General features: G+C 51.3%; 1 protein-coding gene across 2 annotated transcripts in view; it reads left to right on the top strand.

The window, feature by feature from the left end:
* Positions 1-18318, top strand: part of PLXND1 (plexin D1) — a 56398-nt gene extending 38080 nt beyond the window's left edge. The window contains exons 20-36 of one of the 2 annotated variants that reach the window (XM_041761616.1): positions 394-508; positions 7274-7381; positions 7478-7590; positions 8489-8551; positions 9034-9164; positions 9557-9755; positions 10791-10937; positions 11089-11245; positions 12022-12125; positions 12208-12271; positions 13056-13090; positions 13335-13439; positions 13949-14112; positions 15303-15450; positions 16488-16628; positions 16801-16875; positions 17103-18318. In XM_041761616.1, the coding sequence (XP_041617550.1) occupies positions 394-508; positions 7274-7381; positions 7478-7590; positions 8489-8551; positions 9034-9164; positions 9557-9755; positions 10791-10937; positions 11089-11245; positions 12022-12125; positions 12208-12271; positions 13056-13090; positions 13335-13439; positions 13949-14112; positions 15303-15450; positions 16488-16628; positions 16801-16875; positions 17103-17219 (1986 nt within the window). In that variant the 3' untranslated portion in view covers positions 17220-18318. Of the gene's footprint in view, positions 1-393; positions 509-7273; positions 7382-7477; positions 7591-8446; positions 8552-9033; positions 9165-9556; positions 9756-10790; positions 10938-11088; positions 11246-12021; positions 12126-12207; positions 12272-13055; positions 13091-13334; positions 13440-13948; positions 14113-15302; positions 15451-16487; positions 16629-16800; positions 16876-17102 lie in introns of both variants that reach the window. The other variant, XM_041761615.1, reaches the window with a different exon arrangement.
* Positions 18319-18761: the final 443 nt, after the last annotated feature.

Here is an 18761-nt window from a genome sequence, read left to right as displayed (position 1 = left end):
CACCCGCACCCTAGACCCTGTTATGCCCTCTGAATCCTCAAACGTTGCCTGCTCCCCGTGTCCTGGAACAGCCTTCCAGGTACTTGGCGACAGCAGCCAGACCCTGTGAACTGCCATGTCTCTCTGGCTGCTCTGCAGCTCCTTCTAGGCTGCGATAATAAACACAGACCTCTGTGATGAGTGTTGCCTCTCGGCCAGGGCTTGCCAAGCATCCCCTCATTTAGCCCTCCCAGCATCCCCGGGAGGTGGGCGCAGTTGTCTCTGGCTTATAGATGTGGCATCAGAGGTTCAAAGAGGTTAGGCGGCTTGCCCAGGACCCCACTGCTAGCGAGCAGAGGAGCCAAGGTACAGGTCCAGGGAAGCTACAGCTCCCTTCCCCCCACCTCCACACAGATCCAGGTAGGCAACTTCAATCAGACCATCGCCACGCTGCAGCTGGGGGGCAGTGAGACCGCAATCATTGTGTCCATCGTCATCTGCAGTGTCCTGCTGCTGCTCTCTGTGGTCGGTAAGGACCTTTCTCTCATGACACCTTGGAGGGCAGATCTGTCCACCTCATGTCCCAGCGCCTCTGAAGATTGGCAGATAGGAGGAAAGGCATGATGGACCAGGGACGCAGCTTGAACAAAGGCCTAATGGTGGGTTGCTCACTGACAAGTGTGGCCCCGCTGCGGCTCACACGGGGGTAGAAGGGGATAGAGGCTGGAGGACGTGCTGTGTCCTAGCTGCGGGCCCTGGGTGCCTGGCAGAGGAACCCGGACTCTGTCCTCTTGCCAATAAGGACCTACTGAGAAGACTTAAACAATGGTTGTTCAGGGAAGATTAACCTACATATTTGGTTGGCTACCCCATTATTTAGATAATGGTTATGAAGGTGATACTGTTGATCCTTGAACAACGTGGGGGTTGGGGCACTGACCCCAACCCTGCACATAGTCAAAAATCCATGTTTAAGTTTTGATTCCTCCAAAACTTAACTAGTGGTAGCCTCCTGTCTGGAAGCCTTACTGATAGCATAAAGAACACATATTTTGTAGGTTGTATATATTACCCACTGCATTCTTTTTAAAAATATTTTATTTATTTATTCATGAGAGACACACAGAGAGGCAGAGACACAGGCAGAGGGAATAGCAGGCTCCCTGCGGGGAGCCCGATGTGGGACTCCATCCCAGAATCCTGGGATCATGTCCTAAGAAGCCAAAGGCAGATACTCAACCACTGAGCCACCCAGGCATCCCTACATACTGTATTCTTACAATAAAGTAGCTAGAAAAAAAGAAAATCTTATTAAGAAAATCATAAGAGAGAAAAAATACACTCACAGTACTTTATTTTTAAAAATCTGCATCCAAATGGACCACAGAGTTCAAACCCAGCTGTTCAAGGGTTGGCTGTGTGTGTGTGTGTGTGTGTGTGTGTGTGTGTGTCCCCCTTCCCCCACCCCAGAAAGGAATTATAATACCTCTGTGACATCTTTTAAATGTTTCATAATTTTTTATCTTTTATTTATATATTTATTTTTAATTTTCTCATCGTTTCACGAGTTAACACCTGGTCATTGTGGAAAGAACTGAAAAATGATAAAAAGCAGAAAGAGAACAGAAATCGCTCATAATTTTCTTGCCCAAAGAAAGCCACTGTTTACCTCTATTTTTTACTGAATTATAATTGACATAAAATATATCAGGTTCAGCTGCACAATATCATGATTCAGTATTTTTATACAGTTACCATCTGACACCATACAAAGGTATTACAACATTATTGACTATATTCCCTATGTTGTATAGTTCCTATGTTAGGTCCCCCAAAACTTATTTCTTTTATAAGTGGAAGTTTATGCCTCTTAAGCACCTTTACCTGTTTCACCCAATTCCCCCCACCCCTCCTCTCTAGGAACCACCAGATTATTCTCTGCATTTATGAATCCATTTCTATTTTGTTTTACTTGTTTATTTTGTTTTGTTTTTTATATTCTTTTTTAAAAATATTTATTTATTTATTCATGATAGACAGAGAGAGAGAGAGAGGCAGAGACATAGGAGGAGGGAGAAGCAGGCTCCATGCTGGGAGCCCAATGTGGGACTCGATCCCGGGACTCCAGGATCACGCCCCGGGCCAAAGGCAGGCGCCAAACCGCTGAGCCACCCAGGGATCCCCTGTTTTTTAGATTCTAAGTGAAATCACATAACATTTGTCTTTCGGTGTCTGACTTTGTAACGTGACACCCTCTAGGTCCATCCATGTTGTCACAAATGGCAATATTTCATTTTTCAGGGCTGAGTAATATTTCATTGTATCTATATACCACATCTTCTTTATCCATTCATCTACCCATGAATGCTTGGGTTTGCTCCCATGTCTTAGCTATTATAAATAATGCTGTAATGAACATCCGGATGCATGTATCTGTTTGAATTAGTATTTTCATTTTTTTCAGCTAAATACCCAGAGGTAGAATTGCTGGGTCCCAGGGCAGTTGTATTTTTAATCTTTGAGGAACCTCCTGTTTTCCATAGTGGCTGCATCCATTTATGTGCCTACCAACAGTTTACCAGGGTTTCCTTTTCTCCACAGCCTCACCAACACTTGTTATATCTTGTCATTTTGATACCAGCCCTTCTGACAGGTGTGAAGTGCTATCCCATTGTGGTTGTGATTTGTATTTTTGATGAGTGATGATGAGCATCTTTTCATGTGTCTGTTGGCCATCTGCATGTCTTCTTTGCAAAAAAAAAAAAAAGTCTATTTAGGTCCTCTGCCCATTTGTTAATCAGATGGCTTGTTTTTTGCTTTTCAGTTGTAGGAGTCTTTATATATTGTGAATATCAACCTTTATCAGATACATTGCAAGTATTGTCTTCCATTTAATAGGTTGCTTTTTTGTTTTGTGGATGATTTCCTTTGCTGTTCAAAAGCTTTTTAGTTTGATGTAGTTACATTTGTTTATTTTTGCTCCTGTTGCCCTTGCCTGAGGAGACAGATCCAAAAAAATATTGCTAAGACTGATGTCCAAGAGCTTACTGCCTGTGTTTTCTTCTAGCAGCTTTATCGTTTCAAACCTCAAATTTAAGTCTTTAACTCATTTGGACTCTATTTTTGTATATGGTGTAAGAAAATGATCCAATTTCATTCTTTTGCATATGGCTGTCCAGATTTCCCAATACCATTTATTGAAGAAACTGTCTTTAACCCAGTGTATATTCTTGCTTCCTTTGTTGAAGATTAATTGACCATGTAAGTATGAGTTTATTTGTGGACTCTGTTCTAGTACATTGGTCTACGTGCCTGTTTTGTGTGGTACTATACTGTTTTGATTACCTTAGCTTTGGCTATAGCTTGAAACCTGGGAGCATGGCACCTCCTGTTTTATTCTTTCTCAAGGTTTCTTTGGCTGTTTACATTTTAGGATTGTTTATTCTAATTCTGTGAAAAATACCACTGGTATCTTGATAGGGATTGCACTGAGTCTGTAGATTGCTTTGGGTAGTGAGGGCATTTTAACAATAATTCTTCCAATGTATGAGCATGGTATATCCTCCCATTTCTTTTGTGTCATCCCAAGTATTTCTCATCAATAATTTCTAGTTTTCAGAGTAAACATTTTTTTACTTCCTTGATAAAATTTATTCCTAAGTATTTTATTCTTTTTGATTCAATTGTAAATGGTACTATTTTCCCATTTCTCTTTCTGAATAGTTCTTTATTAGTTAGTGTATAGAAAGACAATAATAGCATACTAATTAGTATCCTGTGTATATTAGTATATTAGTAATATATACTAATATAGTATACTGTGACTTGACTGAATTTGTTTAGTAGTTGTAATAGTTGTTGTTTTGTGGGTTTTTTTGGTGGAGTCTTTAAAGTTTTCTACATATATCATCTGCAAATAGTGACAGTTTTACTTCTTCCTTTCCAATTTGGATGCCTTTTACTTCTTTTTCTTGCCTAATTGCTGTGGCTAGGACTTCTAAATGCTACGTTGAGTAAGATTGGTGAGAATGGGCATCCTTCCTGATCTTAGAGGAAACACTTTCAGCTTTTCACTGTTGAGTTTGATATTAACTTTGTCTCCATCCTATATGTCCTATATCACTTTATAGTACGTCCCTCTGTACTCACTTTATTGAGAATTTTTATCATAAGATGTTGAATTTTGTCAAATTCTTTTTCTGCATCTATTGAGATGATCAAATGATTTCTATCCTTCATTTTTATGTTAATGTGGTGTATCACGTTATGTGATTTATGGGTGTTAAACCATCCTTGTGTCCCTGCGATGACTCCTACTTGGTCATGGTGTATGATCCTTCTAATGTCTTGTTGAATTTGGTAATATTTTGTTGCAGATTTTTGCACCTTTGTTCATCAGTGATGTTGGGCTGTAGTTCTCTTTTTTTGTAATGCCTCTTTCTGGTTTTAGTATGAGGATAATACTGACTTCATAAAATGAGTTTGGAAGTGTTCTTTCCTCTTCAACTGTTTGGAATTATATCAAGAGGATAAGTATTAACTCTTCTTTAAATGTTTGGTAGAATTCACCTGTAAAGCCATTTGGACCTGGACTTTTGTTTTGGGGGGAGTTTTTTGATTACTGACTTAATTTCATGACTAGTAGTCAGTCTAATTAGATTTTCTATTTCATGATTAAAAGATTGTATATTTCTAGGAATTTGACCATTTTTTCCAGATCCTCCAACTTGTTGGTGTATAACTATATAGTATTCTCTTATCTTTTATATTTCTGTGGTATCAATTATAATTTCTCCATTTCATTTCTGATTCAATTCAGTCCTCTCTTTTTTTCCTTTATGAGTCTGACTAAAGGTTTGTCGACTTTGTTTCTTTTTTTTTAAGATGTTTTTTTAAAAACTTATTCATTCATAGAGACACAGAGAGAGACAGAGACAGAGACACAGGCAGAGGGAGAAGCAGCCCCCATGCAGAGAGCCTGACGTGGGACTCGATCCCAGGTCTTCAGGATCACGCCCTGGGCTGCAGGCGGCGCTAAACCGCTGTGCCACCGGGGCTACCCCTCGACTTTTTTTTTTTTTTAATTTATGATAGTCACACACAGAGAGAGAGGCAGAGACATAGGCAGAGGGAGAAGCAGGCTCCATGCACCGGGAGCCCGACGTGGGATTTGATCCCGGGTCTCCAGGATCGAGCCCTGGGCCAAAGGCAGGTGCCAAACCGCTGCGCCACCCAGAGATCCCTCGACTTTGTTTCTTTTCAGAGAACCAGCTCTTGGCTTCACTGATCTTTTCTACTGTGTTTTGTTTTGTTTTGTTTTGTTTTGTTTTAGTTTATTTCATTTATTTCCGCTCTGATCTTTATTTCTTTCCTTCTACTAACTTTGAGTTTTATTCTTCTTTTTTCTAGTTCCTTTAAAGTTAGATCATTTGAAACTTTTCTTGTTTCCTGAGGTAGGCCTGTATCACCATGAAATTCTCTCTTAGAGTGGTTTTTTCTGTGTCCCAAGATTTCAGACTTTTTTTTTTCATTTTAATTTGTCTCTATATTTGTGTTTATTTGCTCTTTGATTTCTTCATTTACCCATTAGTTTCAGTAGCATGTTGTTTAGCCTCTATGTGTTTGTGTCTTTTCCCATTTTCTTCTTGGAATTAATTTCTAGTTTCATGCTGTTGTAGTCAGAAAAGATGTTTGATATTATTCCAGTGTTCTTAAATTTACTGATACTTGTTTTGTGGCCTAATACATGACCTAACCTGGAGAATGTCCCCCGTGTACTTGAAAAGAATACGTATTTTGCTGTTTGGGGATGTAATGTTCTGTCTGTATCTGTTAAGTTCATCTGGTCCAATGTGTCATTTAAGGATGATGTTTCCTTATTGATTTTCTGTCTGGGTGATCTATCCATTGATACAAGTAGGGTGTTAAAGTCCCCTACTATTACTATGTTGCTGTCTATTTCTCCCTTCAGGCCTGTTAATATTTGCCTTGTATGTTTAGGTACTCCTCTGTTCAGTGCATCTTTACAAATGTTATATTCTCTTGCTGGATTGACCCCTTTATCATTATGTAGTGTCCTTCTTTGTCTTCTATTACAGTCTTTGTTTTAAGGTCTATTTTATCTGATGTAAGGATTGCTATCCCAGCTTTCTTTGCATTTTCATTTGTATGAAACATGCTTTTCCATCCCCTCACTTCCAGTCTGTGTGTGACCTTAGATGTGAAGTGAGTCGCTTGTAGGCAGCATATAGCTGGGTCCTTTTTTTTTTTTTTTTAAATCCACTTATCCACTCTATGTCTTTTGACTGGAGAATTCAGTCTAGTTATATTTAAAGTAATTATTGATAGGTGTGTACTTACTGCCATTTTATTAGTTGTTTTCTGGCTGTTTTTGTACTTTCTGTTTCTTTCTTCTCTTTCTCCCCTTATGTGTTGATAGTTTTCATTAGTGGTATGTTTAGATTTCTTTCTTTCTTTTTTTTTTTTCGTTTCTTTTCTTTTGTGTATTTTATGTTTTTTCTTTGTGGTTACTGTAAGGTTCACATATAATACCTTATATATATAACAGTCTAAGTTGATAGTAAGTTAATTTTTAATATATTCCAGAGCTTCATATTTTTATTCCACTCCATTACATATATATATGTGTGTATGTGTGTGTATGTGTGTGTGTGTGTGTGTATAAATTTATTTACTTATTTTAGAGAGAGAGAGCAGGAGAGGGAGAGAGAATCTCAAGCAGACTCCACAACGCGTGTGGAGCCTGACACAGGTCTTAATCTCATGACCCTGAGATCATGACCTGAGCTGAACCAAGAACTGGACGCTTAAACAAAGATCCAGACACCCTCCACCCCATCTTATATTTTTTGATGACACAGTTTACATGTTTATTTTATGTATCTCTTAACTAATTATCATATTTTAATTAATTTTACTACTTTTGTCTTATCCTTTATACTTGCTTTATAAGTGTTTGGCTCACTATATTTATTTTATAATGCTTACCGCTATTTTAAAACACACACACACTTCTTTTTAGGAGAATGGGATATCAGAATTGTTTTCCTGGGTGTTCCCTGACCCTTTACCCTGTAGGAGTTTTTAGCGCACCAGGGAGGGGAAGGCTGCAGGCGAAGGGCACCCATCCACCTCCCCACACCCTGCCCAGGGGAGCTGGAGAGGAAGCTAGTAGGACCTCTCCCTCCAGCCCCGGGCCCTGTGCACTGCCACGTGCCAACAGATGTTTTCCAAGGGGCTGTCCAGGCCTGACCTGCCTCTCTACTGCCTGCAGCCCTGTTTGTCTTCTGTACTAAGAGCCGCCGTGCCGAGCGCTACTGGCAGAAGACTCTGCTGCAGATGGAGGAGATGGAATCTCAGATCCGAGAGGAAATCCGTAAAGGTAGCGGGTTGGGGACCACGCGGGGCTGTGGACCTTGGCTTTGCCATCTGGGGAATGGGTTCGAGATGTCCTCACAGCTCCCTGCCAACCCCCCAGGCTTTGCCGAGCTGCAGACAGACATGACTGATCTGACCAAGGAGCTGAACCGCAGCCAGGGCATCCCCTTCCTGGAGTATAAGCACTTTGTGACACGCACCTTCTTCCCTAAGGTCAGCCTGCACCTTGCTAGCCACCTCAGGGCCCCTTGACCTCCTTCTGGGCCCTGCTGCCTTAGAGGGCCCCACATGGGCCCCTGGAGCAGTGCCTAACCTCCATGTGCTCTCACGGCAGCCTTGGCCACCTGCCCTCGCCTGTGGAGGGAAGGCGCCTAGTTTCTCCCCTCACTTTTCTCTGTTCATTTGATGTCTAGCTGTCCATACAGAAGCCGGCTGCTGGCCCCAGTCTTCTCCCGGGGTGTAGGGCCTGCCTCTTTCCTTACTGAGGTGGCGAGCAGAGGTGGCCCAGGCTTTCCTAGGTGCCCAGTGCTCCGCCAGCCTCTCTCAGCCCTGGGTCCCTTCCCAGCCAGGCTTCTACATCCCCTCCTCCTGCCCATTGGACTCTACCTCAAGCCTCCCACCCATCTTTGTGTTCCAGGGGCTGCTGCCCTGGACCCACCTTCCCTGGCCTGGCCAGAGCATTCCTGCTGGCAGCCAGTGCCCTGCCTCTTGCCCTGTCCACACTGTTCACCATGCAGCAGCCCAAGCAAGGCCATACCGTGGTCCCTGCTGGCCTCTCTGCTCTCTCTCCCATTCCACACTGAGCTGCTTCTGCTTCCTCATAAGCCTTGTGTGCTCTTGCATTACCACACCTTGTATTGGGAGGTTCTGCTCCTTCCTTTCCTCCCCCACCCCAAGCCCCTTGGGCCACCCCTCCTTGCTTCTCTGGACCCTTAAGGCCCCTGGGCATGGTCTCCTGCCTCTTCTTCCTTTACAAGGTATCCCTTTGCACTTGTTGAGCGGCCCTTGCATGCCAGTCAGGGGAGACCGCAGCCCTGCTGAGATGCCGGGGGGTGGTCTACCCCTACAGTGTTCCTCCCTCTATGAAGAACGTTATGTACTGCCCTCCCAGACCCTCAACTCCCAGGGCAGCTCCCCGGTGCAGGAGACCCACCCACTGCTGGGAGAGTGGAAGGTGAGTATCCTGTGCACGTGTGTGCATGTACACGCAGGGCTCAGAGCCACCCCATCCCTCATCTGGCCCATTGATCCTAATCATGGGAAGTTGAGAGGGATCAGTTATTGGAAGTAAGTCCTCCATCCCAAGAGGCACTCAAGTGGCCATTCAGGGTGTTATAAGTGCTCCCCAAGCGAGGTAGGGAGGCAAGAGGATTGGGTCTTTCTGGACATTCCATTCTACCTGCTGCCTCCAGAATGGCAAGCAAGAGGGTCCTACACACAGGGACTCAGGGTTACCCTTAACCTTTTTCGAGGCCCACTTTTCAACTCAACTGAGCCATGATTCCCAGTTGGGAGTTAAGAGACATCTGCCATGAAAGGTGGTGAGCTTCCCATCCCAGGAGGCATTCGAAGAGCCATTCAGGGCTTTATAAGTCCTGCCTCCCAGGCCAGGCAGAGGTACCAGACCCCTGTGCACTGCACCGATTACTTCCACAGATCCCGGAGAGCTGCCGGCCCAACATGGAAGAGGGGATCAGCCTGTTTTCCTCGTTGCTCAACAACAAGCACTTCCTCATTGTCTTTGTGCATGCGCTGGAGCAGCAGAAAGACTTTGCAGTGCGTGACAGGTCAGGCTGCAAGGCTCTGGGAGAGGGACAGGGGCCACACAGCCTGTCCTGGCTTGGCCTGGCCAGACCCAAGGCTGGGCAGTTTGCAAATCACCTTGCCTGCCAGGCAGTAGGCATCCACCCAGCACCAGGCCCCCACGTGCTTTCCGTTCCTGGGCCTGGATGCCCAAGCTATGGGCTCAGGGACATGGTGGTTGCTGGAATGTTCAAGAAGGTGGCCCTTTGTCCAGGTGGGTTTGAGCTGCACTCTCACTCATCTGCCAGGCACCAGCCACACAGGCATACCTGGGGTCACCAGGTCCACAAGGCAGCAGTGGAGCCCCATACACACGCTCCTCACATCCCAGGGCCCTGAGGTACGGCTGCTGCTGAGGCCACGCACCCACCCACAGGTGCAGCCTGGCCTCCCTGCTGACCATCGCGCTCCATGGCAAGCTCGAGTACTACACGGGAATCATGAAGGAGCTGCTGGTGGACCTCATCGACGCCTCGGCCGCCAAGAACCCGAAGCTCATGCTGCGGCGTACGGAGTCTGTGGTTGAGAAGATGCTCACCAACTGGATGTCCATCTGCATGTACAGCTGTCTGCGGGTAACACAGTAGGGCCTGCCACCTCCCAGGCCTTCCTCATGACAAGCATCACATATCTGACTCTGTTTCACCCTCATGCCAGCTCTGTCAGGAGGAGTCATCATACCCTTCATGCAGATGAGGGAAGGGGCTCAGGGAGCAGGGACAGGCCTGTGGGGTCCAAGACACAGCTCAGGGAAGGCCTGGCTTCCCGTAAGGGCTCAGAGCAAGCTCAGGGCAGAACAGAGGCTGTGTCAAGAGGTTTGTTCCGGATGGTTTTCTTAGTCATCAAACCCTCCCCTGTGTGCCTTTGGACCATGACTCTGGGTTCAGACGATAAACGAGGCCCAGTCTCAGCCCTTAAGATTCCCCCAGGCTTAGAGGAGACAGATGTGGAAATAGTTAACATACAGAGCAATAAATGCCATGCAGTGGAGCTCAACTGCTGAGGCCTTGGGCCTGGGTGGAGGGTTCAAGGTGGCTTCCTGGAGGGGGTGACCCTAAGCTCAGGTCTGAGGGCTCATAGGAGGGCAGGGGTATGAGGCCCACCTGGCCCAAGATGCTTTACGCTCCCCAGCCTGTGATTTGAGACATTCTGTATTCTAAACTCACCCTGGGCAGCTTAGCAGAGTCATGGGCTTGGCAGCCGGCTCATCCAGGGTTCAAGTCTAGCCCTGCTACTTCCCCACTCAGTGACCCTGGGCAGGTTGATTGTCCTCTCTGAGCCTCAGCAGTGAGGATGACATCCCATACTGGAAAGAGTTGCTGGGATGACCAAATGCATGTACCTGCCCACAGCCAAGCATTTTCCAACTCAGAGACTATGGAGACACCAGGGGTGGGGGACAGGAGGCAGGGGGAGACAGGAGGATGGCACCAGGATCCAAAAGGGGTAACAACCCAGGCAGCCATGGAAGTGTTGGTGGAAGGGGCTGGTGAAGGTGTTCCAGATGGGGCCACGGCATGGCCAAAGGCTTGGGGGCTGGATATGGAGGCGGGTGGGGGCTGGGCCAGGCAGGCTGGGCCTCAGCCCCTCACAGCCCTGTGCCCCCCCAGGAAACAGTGGGGGAGCCGTTCTTCCTGCTTCTGTGCGCCATCAAGCAGCAGATCAACAAGGGTTCCATTGACGCCATCACGGGCAAGGCCCGCTACACGCTCAATGAGGAGTGGCTGCTGCGGGAGAACATAGAGGCAAAGCCCCGGGTGAGCTGGGCTGGGTCAGGGCAGCTTGGCAGCAGGGTGGGAGCCATCTCCCAGGCAGACCAGGAACACCCTGACCTGAATCATGACCCCGCCGCCTAGGCCCAGGGTAATGATGGGAGGGACTTGCTGACTGTCTCCTCCTCTCTTGCAGAACCTGAACGTGTCCTTCCAGGGCTGTGGCATGGACTCGCTGAGTGTGCGGGCCATGGACACAGACACACTGACACAGGTGAAAGAGAAGATTCTGGAAGCCTTCTGCAAGAATGTGCCCTACTCTCAGTGGCCACGTGCAGAGGACGTTGACCTCGGTGGGCAGGGCCTCGGCATTGGGCTACTCCAGTGGGAACGGTCCCCTGCTTTGGTTGCATGTGCCTTTCACTCAGCTAATGTACATTAATTGTGGCCCTGGGGACACGGAGACGATCAGACAAGGTGCCCATCACCAAGGAGCTCCTGTTCTGGTGGGGAGATGGGTACTGCAGTGTGAGCCAGCTGCAGACAACAGCAAAAAGTATTCAGGGAAAGCTTGCTCGAGGAGGTGAAGTTGGAGTGGGTTTTGAAGGATGCATAGGAATTTCGGTTGGGCCAAAATCTGCCATTCATTCTTTGATCGTAGGCCCCATTCCAAGCACCAGATTGTGATGATAGATGGGTTCAGTGACTGTCTATTCATAGCAGGGAGCTCCCTGGGTCTGGCACGCAGGGGCCGGGATAGGCTGTGAGATGAGGTGGGGCAGGTGTTCAGTCACCCAGAACCTGGAAGGGCAGTCAGTACCTCAGGACAGTGGGAGTCATGGAAGGTCTGTGATCCCTTTCACACATGCCACCTTTTCTTATTTCATCAGCGATAGTAAAGTAACAGCGTCAAGGTTGGAGACATGGCCAGACCTCCTGCTCCGTGCCCATGTACTCTCTCCTCTGAATCTCTTTCCTCCTTTGCATTTAAAAAAAATAAGGCTCAGAGAGAGCCATGGCTTGCCCTAGATTCCACAGAGGGAGCCAGACGCCTCTCCCTGTGCGGCCTGGGCTGGTGCTGCCTCCTCCAGCCAGCTCCCCGCCCCTGAACCCTGCTCTCTGCCCCCAGAGTGGTTTGCCTCAAGCACGCAAAGCTATATCCTCCGGGATCTGGATGACACCTCAGTAGTTGAGGATGGCCGCAAGAAGCTCAACACGCTGGCCCACTACAAGGTAGGATCCCCAGCCCACCCCACTCCCACCTCTGCCCTCCCTGACCTCTGACCTCTGACCTCAGCCTCTCCCCTCCTGTCAGATCCCTGAAGGTGCCTCCCTGGCCATGAGTCTCACAGACAAGAAGGACAACACACTGGGCCGAGGTAGCACCGGTGGATGTGGGGAGGGGGTCAGGCCAGGTTTCGGCCCCTTCCTAGCAGCCCTAGTAGGGAAGCCAAGAGGCAGGGCCGGGCCGGGCTGTGGCCTCCTTGGGCGGAGCGAGGACTGGGCCAGGCCCCCTCTGCCCCAGTCCTGTTTGGGCCGCCAGGCCTCCTCAAGCTGGGATCCTGCGGGCAGCCAGAGAGAGGCCCCAAGAGGGCGGGATGTGGTTTCAAGAGGTCTGGGCAGCAGCCAGGCTGGAGGGGGAGGCGGCATGCCCATCTGGGTTTGGGGCTGCGTCCCTGCCTCAATTCCACCCCCCATCCATACCCTCAGGCTCGCAGACCTAGCTTTCCAGCTGCCAGGCATGGGGTCCAAGGCTCCTTTGGTCCCAGGGTCCCCTGCTAAGGTCAGCAGCAGGATCTCGGGTGTCTTCCTGCAGCTTCTGAGGTCTGGTCTGGCAGGAGCTCTGGTCTGGGCAGTGGAGCGGTGAGGGCAGCCACCCTGTGCCCCTGTGGGGTCTCCGCCATGTCTGTCTGTTGACTGTTTCTCCTTTCTCCTTGTGTGCGTCTCATTTGTGTGCCTTTTTGTCTCGGGCTTGTTCTCTGTGTGTCTCTCTGGATCTCTCTTACCTCTGTCTCTGTCTCTGTCTGTATCTCTCACTCTCACTTTCTTCCGGTATTGCTTTGGATCTCTCTCTCTCTCTTTCTTTTCTGTATCCATTCCTGTTTTTCTCTCTCTCCACCCCCTCCTCTCTCTTGTTTATTTATTGTGTTTTCCTTCTCACAGTGAAAGACTTGGACACAGAGAAGTATTTCCATCTGGTAAGTGCCTGGCCTCTGGCCCTAGGGGTGCCCACCCTCACTGGGTATGGACTTGGCTTCCTGCCACCCTGGGCCTCTGGGGAGAGTACTGCCAGGCTGGGGAAAGGCTGGGGGTTGGGGAGCAGGGATGGGTCCCTTGTGCCCCGCCAAGCACCAGGTACCTGCGGGTTGCGGGACAGGACCTCCCACAGGACGGCCAAGGATGGTGCTGGGCGCCAGACTGACCAGCGCTCTGGCCTCCCAGGTGTTGCCCACAGACGAGTTAGCAGAGCCCAAGAAGTCCCACCGGCAGAGCCACCGCAAGAAGGTGCTACCGGAGATCTACCTGACTCGCCTGCTGTCCACCAAGGTGGGCCTGGCCACTTCGCCCCATCAGTGGGCCAGCTGTCCACACGTGCCTGGGTGTAGGGGGAGAGTTCTTCTCCTGTGACTCTGGATGAGCTCCCTTGAGAGAGGCTCAGGGCTTTGTGTTGCTCCTGAGGAGGGGTTTTCTCACAGCCAAGAAAGGTACCTGACGGATGGCTTCTGTATTAGCCACTGTGACAGGGCAGCAGAGGTCCAGAGGGGTCAGTGCTGTCGCTGAGGCCCCAGTGGCTCAGGTGGTAGTCATCACCCGGCCCTACCAATTCCCTACCCTGTGCCCCAGTATCTGGATAAGTCCTTCCAATACCCTCCCCAGGGAGGAGGATTTCACAGATGAGAAAATCACAGCCCAGAGAGGTTAGTGACCAGCCCAATGGTACCTGGCTTTCCCACACACCAACCCAAGCACTTTAGGCTCCCTGGAGCTACCAGAGGTGCCCACTCACCCTCCCCAGGTGGTGCTGGGCTGATAGCAGCCACCCAACTCTTCTGCAGGGCACGCTGCAGAAGTTTCTGGATGACCTGTTCAAGGCTATTCTCAGTATCCGTGAAGACAAACCCCCACTGGCCGTCAAGTACTTCTTTGACTTCCTGGAGGAGCAGGCGGAGAAGAGGGGGATCTCAGATCCTGATACTCTGCACATCTGGAAGACCAACAGGTTGGTGGGCTGACAGCGTGTGGGTGGTGGGCCGGCAGGGAGGGAGGTGTAGCCTCCTCGCTTCAGCGTGGGCAGCCCAAGTGCAGGAGTTCGGAGCCTGGTCTCTCAGCCCAGCTGCCAGGGTTCCGGCCCTGTTTGGCCCCCTCCTACCCATGTGACCTTGGGTAAGTGACTTCACCTCTCTGTGCTTTAGTCTTTCCAGCGGTAAAACCAGGATAATCAAAGTAATCCACCTTACTTGTAAGAATTAACTAAAAGCGAGCAGGGTGGAAGTTTGGCCCTTACCATCACTTCTCTCCTCAACTCCTCTTGGACGGGCACCATCAGCTCCATTTTACAGATGAGAACAGTGAGGCTCACAGAGAAGGCCCTGCTCGAGATCACGCGGCCCTTGGCAGTGGCAGAGCCAGGCTCAAACCCACCCATACCCAGTTCATAGCTTTCCCTTGAGGCATGTCTTTTTTAGCTTTTGGGGTCACAGGCCCCCACAGCTTGTTGAAAACTTCAGCCTGAACCTCAGGAAAAGTGACAGCCTAGACGTTTCTGTGCAGTTGCAGGGGCTTCTCAGAGCTCCGGGTGGGTGGGGGAGTGGGGTGTCCATGCACTCTGGGCTGCTGAGTCACTGGGTGGCCCTGGGTTGGGGGTATTGCCAACCCTTTCTGGCCTCCTGAGGCCAAGGCCAAAAATCCAGACCCCGCCCTCCCGCAGCCCTTTCTGGCTTCTCAGTGGCCCCCGCTAATGGTGGACTTCCTGCTGCCGTGCAAGGGCTGTAAGGAGGAGCTGTGTGCTGCCCGGCAGGGCAGGGCGGGGCTGAGGGGGTGGGTTCTTCTAATGAGAACCAGGACCAGGCTGGAGGCTCCCTCGTGAGAACAGAAGGCTGTGTGGGGTTGGGGGAAGGCCTGAAGGTAGTCTGGCCCTGCAATGCCTGCCTGGAGCATCCTGCCCCGCTGCAAGCAGCAAACCCTCCTCTTGGCCCCTCTGCCACCCTAGCCAGCTGGGATGGTCATCAGCCCTGTTTGTGGAGGAGCAGACTGAGGTTCTGTCTTAGGTTGAAACCTCTCTGGCCTTGAGGGGTAAAGCCGGCCTGCCCTTGGCGCCTGGCTGCCTTCCTCTTTGACCCCCCTCACCCAGCAACCCCCTCCTTTGTGGCCGCACCCTCACACAGCGCCTCCATCACCCCCATCCCACAGCCTTCCTCTCCGGTTCTGGGTGAACATCCTGAAAAACCCCCAGTTTGTCTTCGACATCGACAAGACGGACCACATCGACGCCTGCCTCTCTGTCATCGCTCAGGCTTTCATTGACGCCTGCTCCATCTCCGACCTGCAGCTGGGCAAGGTCTGCCGCTCCGGGGTGGGCTGCCCACGGCCGGGGGGGAAGAGGGGGCCAAGGCAGGGGGCGTGCACCTCGAGTCTTTCTGGGAGGGGAACCAAGGAGCTCGGGTTTGGGGGGCAGGGGATGAACAGGGACCTTCCAAATGGGGCAAATGCCCAGAAACTGGCCCTTGTGGTCAGAAAGTCTGCACCCGTCTCGGGTGTGCTCCACACCCCCTGCCAATGTTTAGGCCCTAGAGCCAGGCCCGGGGGAAACCTGCGTGGTCAGGTACAACATCATGAGAGACTCAGCCAGGCTCCGAGCAGCAGTCCTGATGGCCGAGGGCCTTCCATGTGGGCACCGAGTGAGGAGTGGGTAGAGGGGAACAGGTGACCTCTGAGCTGCACACAGGAGGGGCCTCCCTGAGACCCCTGGCTTTGGAGCAGGGAGAGGAGAGAGAACAGCATTCCAGGCATTGGGAACTACCTGGCCGAGAGCAGGGAGGCATGAAAGAGTACTGGCCGCTGTGAACCTTAATGAGATGGTGTCCTTAGACCTGGCACTGGAGGATGGCGGGTACGCCGCCCTGCCTTCAGCCTGTGACTTCCAGGGGCTGCGCGAGAAAGAATGCCATCACTTCTCACATCCAGCCTCCGCAGGCAGGATGCCTGTGACAAAGAACTGGGAGCGCACTTGGCACGTTTTGCTTTTGGGTGTTGGAAACATACAGTGGGAAATATTCCACTGAGCCAGCAATCAAGTTTCCGGCAATCTTAGCCACCAAGATGCATAACCCTAAGCAAGGATGTAGATGAAACAGCTTGTGTGCAACTAAGAGCTGGCACAGAGCCCGTGTACTTCCCCTCTAAAGGAAGCAGGTCCCCCTTCAGGTCATCCCCCTACAGTCCTATAGAAAATAGGGCAGGGGCTCCGTGCCGAAGGGCAGCACACGGCAGTGATGGGGCCGTTTGTGTGGCAGTAGGGACATGGCTTGTCCAGAAACAGATGTATCCGTCTGGTCTCCATCCGCCCGCTTATCCCCACTACTCCCCTCTGCCCAGGATTCGCCAACCAACAAGCTCCTCTACGCCAAGGAGATTCCCGAGTACCGCAAGATCGTGCAGCGCTACTACAAGCAGATCCACGACATGACTCCGCTTAGCGAGCAGGAGATGAACGCGCACCTGGCAGAGGAGTCCCGGGTGCGGCCGGCTCCAGAGGGGCCTTGTGGGCGTGGGGCTGGGACCCGACTTCCAGGGGCAGGCTGTGGGCAGCTGAGGGTTTGTGTGTAACCCCCTGGGCTGGGGCTGGGGCTGGCCTTGGCCTTGCAGGGTAGGTTAACCACCCCTCCCGCTCCCTTCTTCCTCTCCGTAGAAATACCAGAACGAGTTCAACACCAACGTGGCCATGGCTGAGATTTATAAATACGCCAAGAGGTATCGCACACAGGTGGGTACCCCTGATGTGAGGTGCCCCCCCTTTTCGGCCCTGCCCTCCTCCTCCTCTGCTCAGGAAAACCCCAGGAGAAGTTCATGCTCAAGTGTCCACACCCCAGGACATTTGCGCTGTCGGGGGCCAGTTGGCAGCAGTAGAAATCCAGGCTGTAGAAGGTGGTCCCCGCCTTCTACAGTGGGGGCCTCAGGCTGTGACCCAGCTGCCCCTTGCTCCCCCCTCAGATCATGACTGCCCTGGAGGCAAACCCCACTGCTCGGAGGACCCAGCTGCAGCACAAGTTCGAGCAGGTGGTAGCCCTGATGGAAGATAACATCTACGAGTGCTACAGCGAGGCCTGAGCCTGGGGGAGACGTGCTGGGGAGGGACACTGCCCTCAGCTTCACTCTGTGCCACTCTGTGCCGTGCCTCTGACTCCGGCTGGGAAATGACTGAGCAGGATGGGCTTCAGGAGAGGGGCTGGGGAATGGAGGAGCTTCTCTGACCCAGGCAGGGGAGCCCCTCAGTCCTGGCCCCTTGGGCACCTCCATCCCCTCCCACCTGCCCCCAGATCTGATCTCTGGGTTGGGGACTTGAAAGCCAAGCCAGCCCCCTGGTAAGGCTCCCGCCACCCCCCAAGCACAGACTGGATGGAGGCACCCCCAGCTCTGCCACCACCGCTGCTGCTGAGAGCCCCGCCCCCCATGGCCCAACGCCCTCAAACAGAGGAGCCCCCAGCCCAGAGGCCGCAGCCAGAAACACTACCTCATCAATGTGGCGGAGGGGAGGCCTCCTGGAACCAGCCCTCCGTTGGTTTCTGCTTCAACCACCAGAATGTCATCTCCGTCTTCTCACCCCGAGAGAACCCTGGCGACGCACGGTTTCAAGCAGCGTCAGGTGTTCGTTGCTCGAGCAGCTGCTGGTGGAGTGGGCAGTGCCCACGGCCCGTGGGCAGGCTCCGTGGGCTTCCCCACAAGCTGGGGTGGGCAGAGGACGAGGGGACAGGTGCTGAGTGCTGCCAGGCTGGAGGGAGGGAGAGGGCTGAGTCGCACCAAGGCTGTAGCTGGGCTACTTGATCTTGCTGGAAGTGTTTCTAAAGATAGCACCACTTTTTTTTAAAGCTTTTATATATTAAAAAAAAAAAAAAACTTATCACGCGCCAACTGTGAATAGCTGCCGCTTGTGCAGAGGACCCGGGGAGGGGTCCCAAGGGGCTCCCAACACAACACTGGAAAGGACTGTTCCAGGAGACAGGCAGAGACAACCCCCCGCCCCGACTCAAGGCCCTGAAAAAAGTCACCCATTCTGTTCCTGTCAGAAGCGACCCTCCACTGCTGACCGGGCTCCCCCTGCAGCAGACCCAGCCAGCACTGGGACTGGCTCTGAGCCTGCGGGGGCTGGGCTGGAGGGGTGGCTGAGAAGCTCTGGAACCTTCTTTATAATAAAAGCCTGATGGGAAAACCTGCTGTGGGCTCCAGCCTTTATCCCGAGATGGCCTGGAAGGGAAATGTGTGCTTGTAGGAGAAAGAGGACCAGCTGGGTGTAGAGCCCTGCCTCGGCCATGCTCCTGAGGGAGGGTTGGGCAGATACCTGAGCCCGCCCTGGGCAGGCAGTGGCATGGTTCAGTGGGACAGTGTGTGCTTGCCATGGGCCTGGCCCTCAGCTGAGCTTCCTGGGCTTCGAGGGCCCCCATGGGACCTCCAGGAAGCCATCAAAGCTCCCACGGGCCACCTACCCCTGGGCAGACCCCACTCCTAGGACCTTTATAACAGGCCTGTGAGGAACAGAATATTATGCCCATTTTACAGATAAAGAAATGGACTGTCAGCACCGTAGAAGAATCCCCACAGGTCACACAGCCAGGGAACAGCAAAGTGGGAACACAAACCAAGTTGCGTGGGCCC

Source organism: Vulpes lagopus, chromosome 7 (assembly GCF_018345385.1).
Source record: "Vulpes lagopus strain Blue_001 chromosome 7, ASM1834538v1, whole genome shotgun sequence".
Classification (NCBI taxonomy): Eukaryota; Metazoa; Chordata; class Mammalia; order Carnivora; family Canidae; genus Vulpes; species Vulpes lagopus.
The sequence above is the reverse complement of the archived record's forward strand: the minus strand, read 5'-3'. Positions and strand labels throughout refer to the sequence as shown.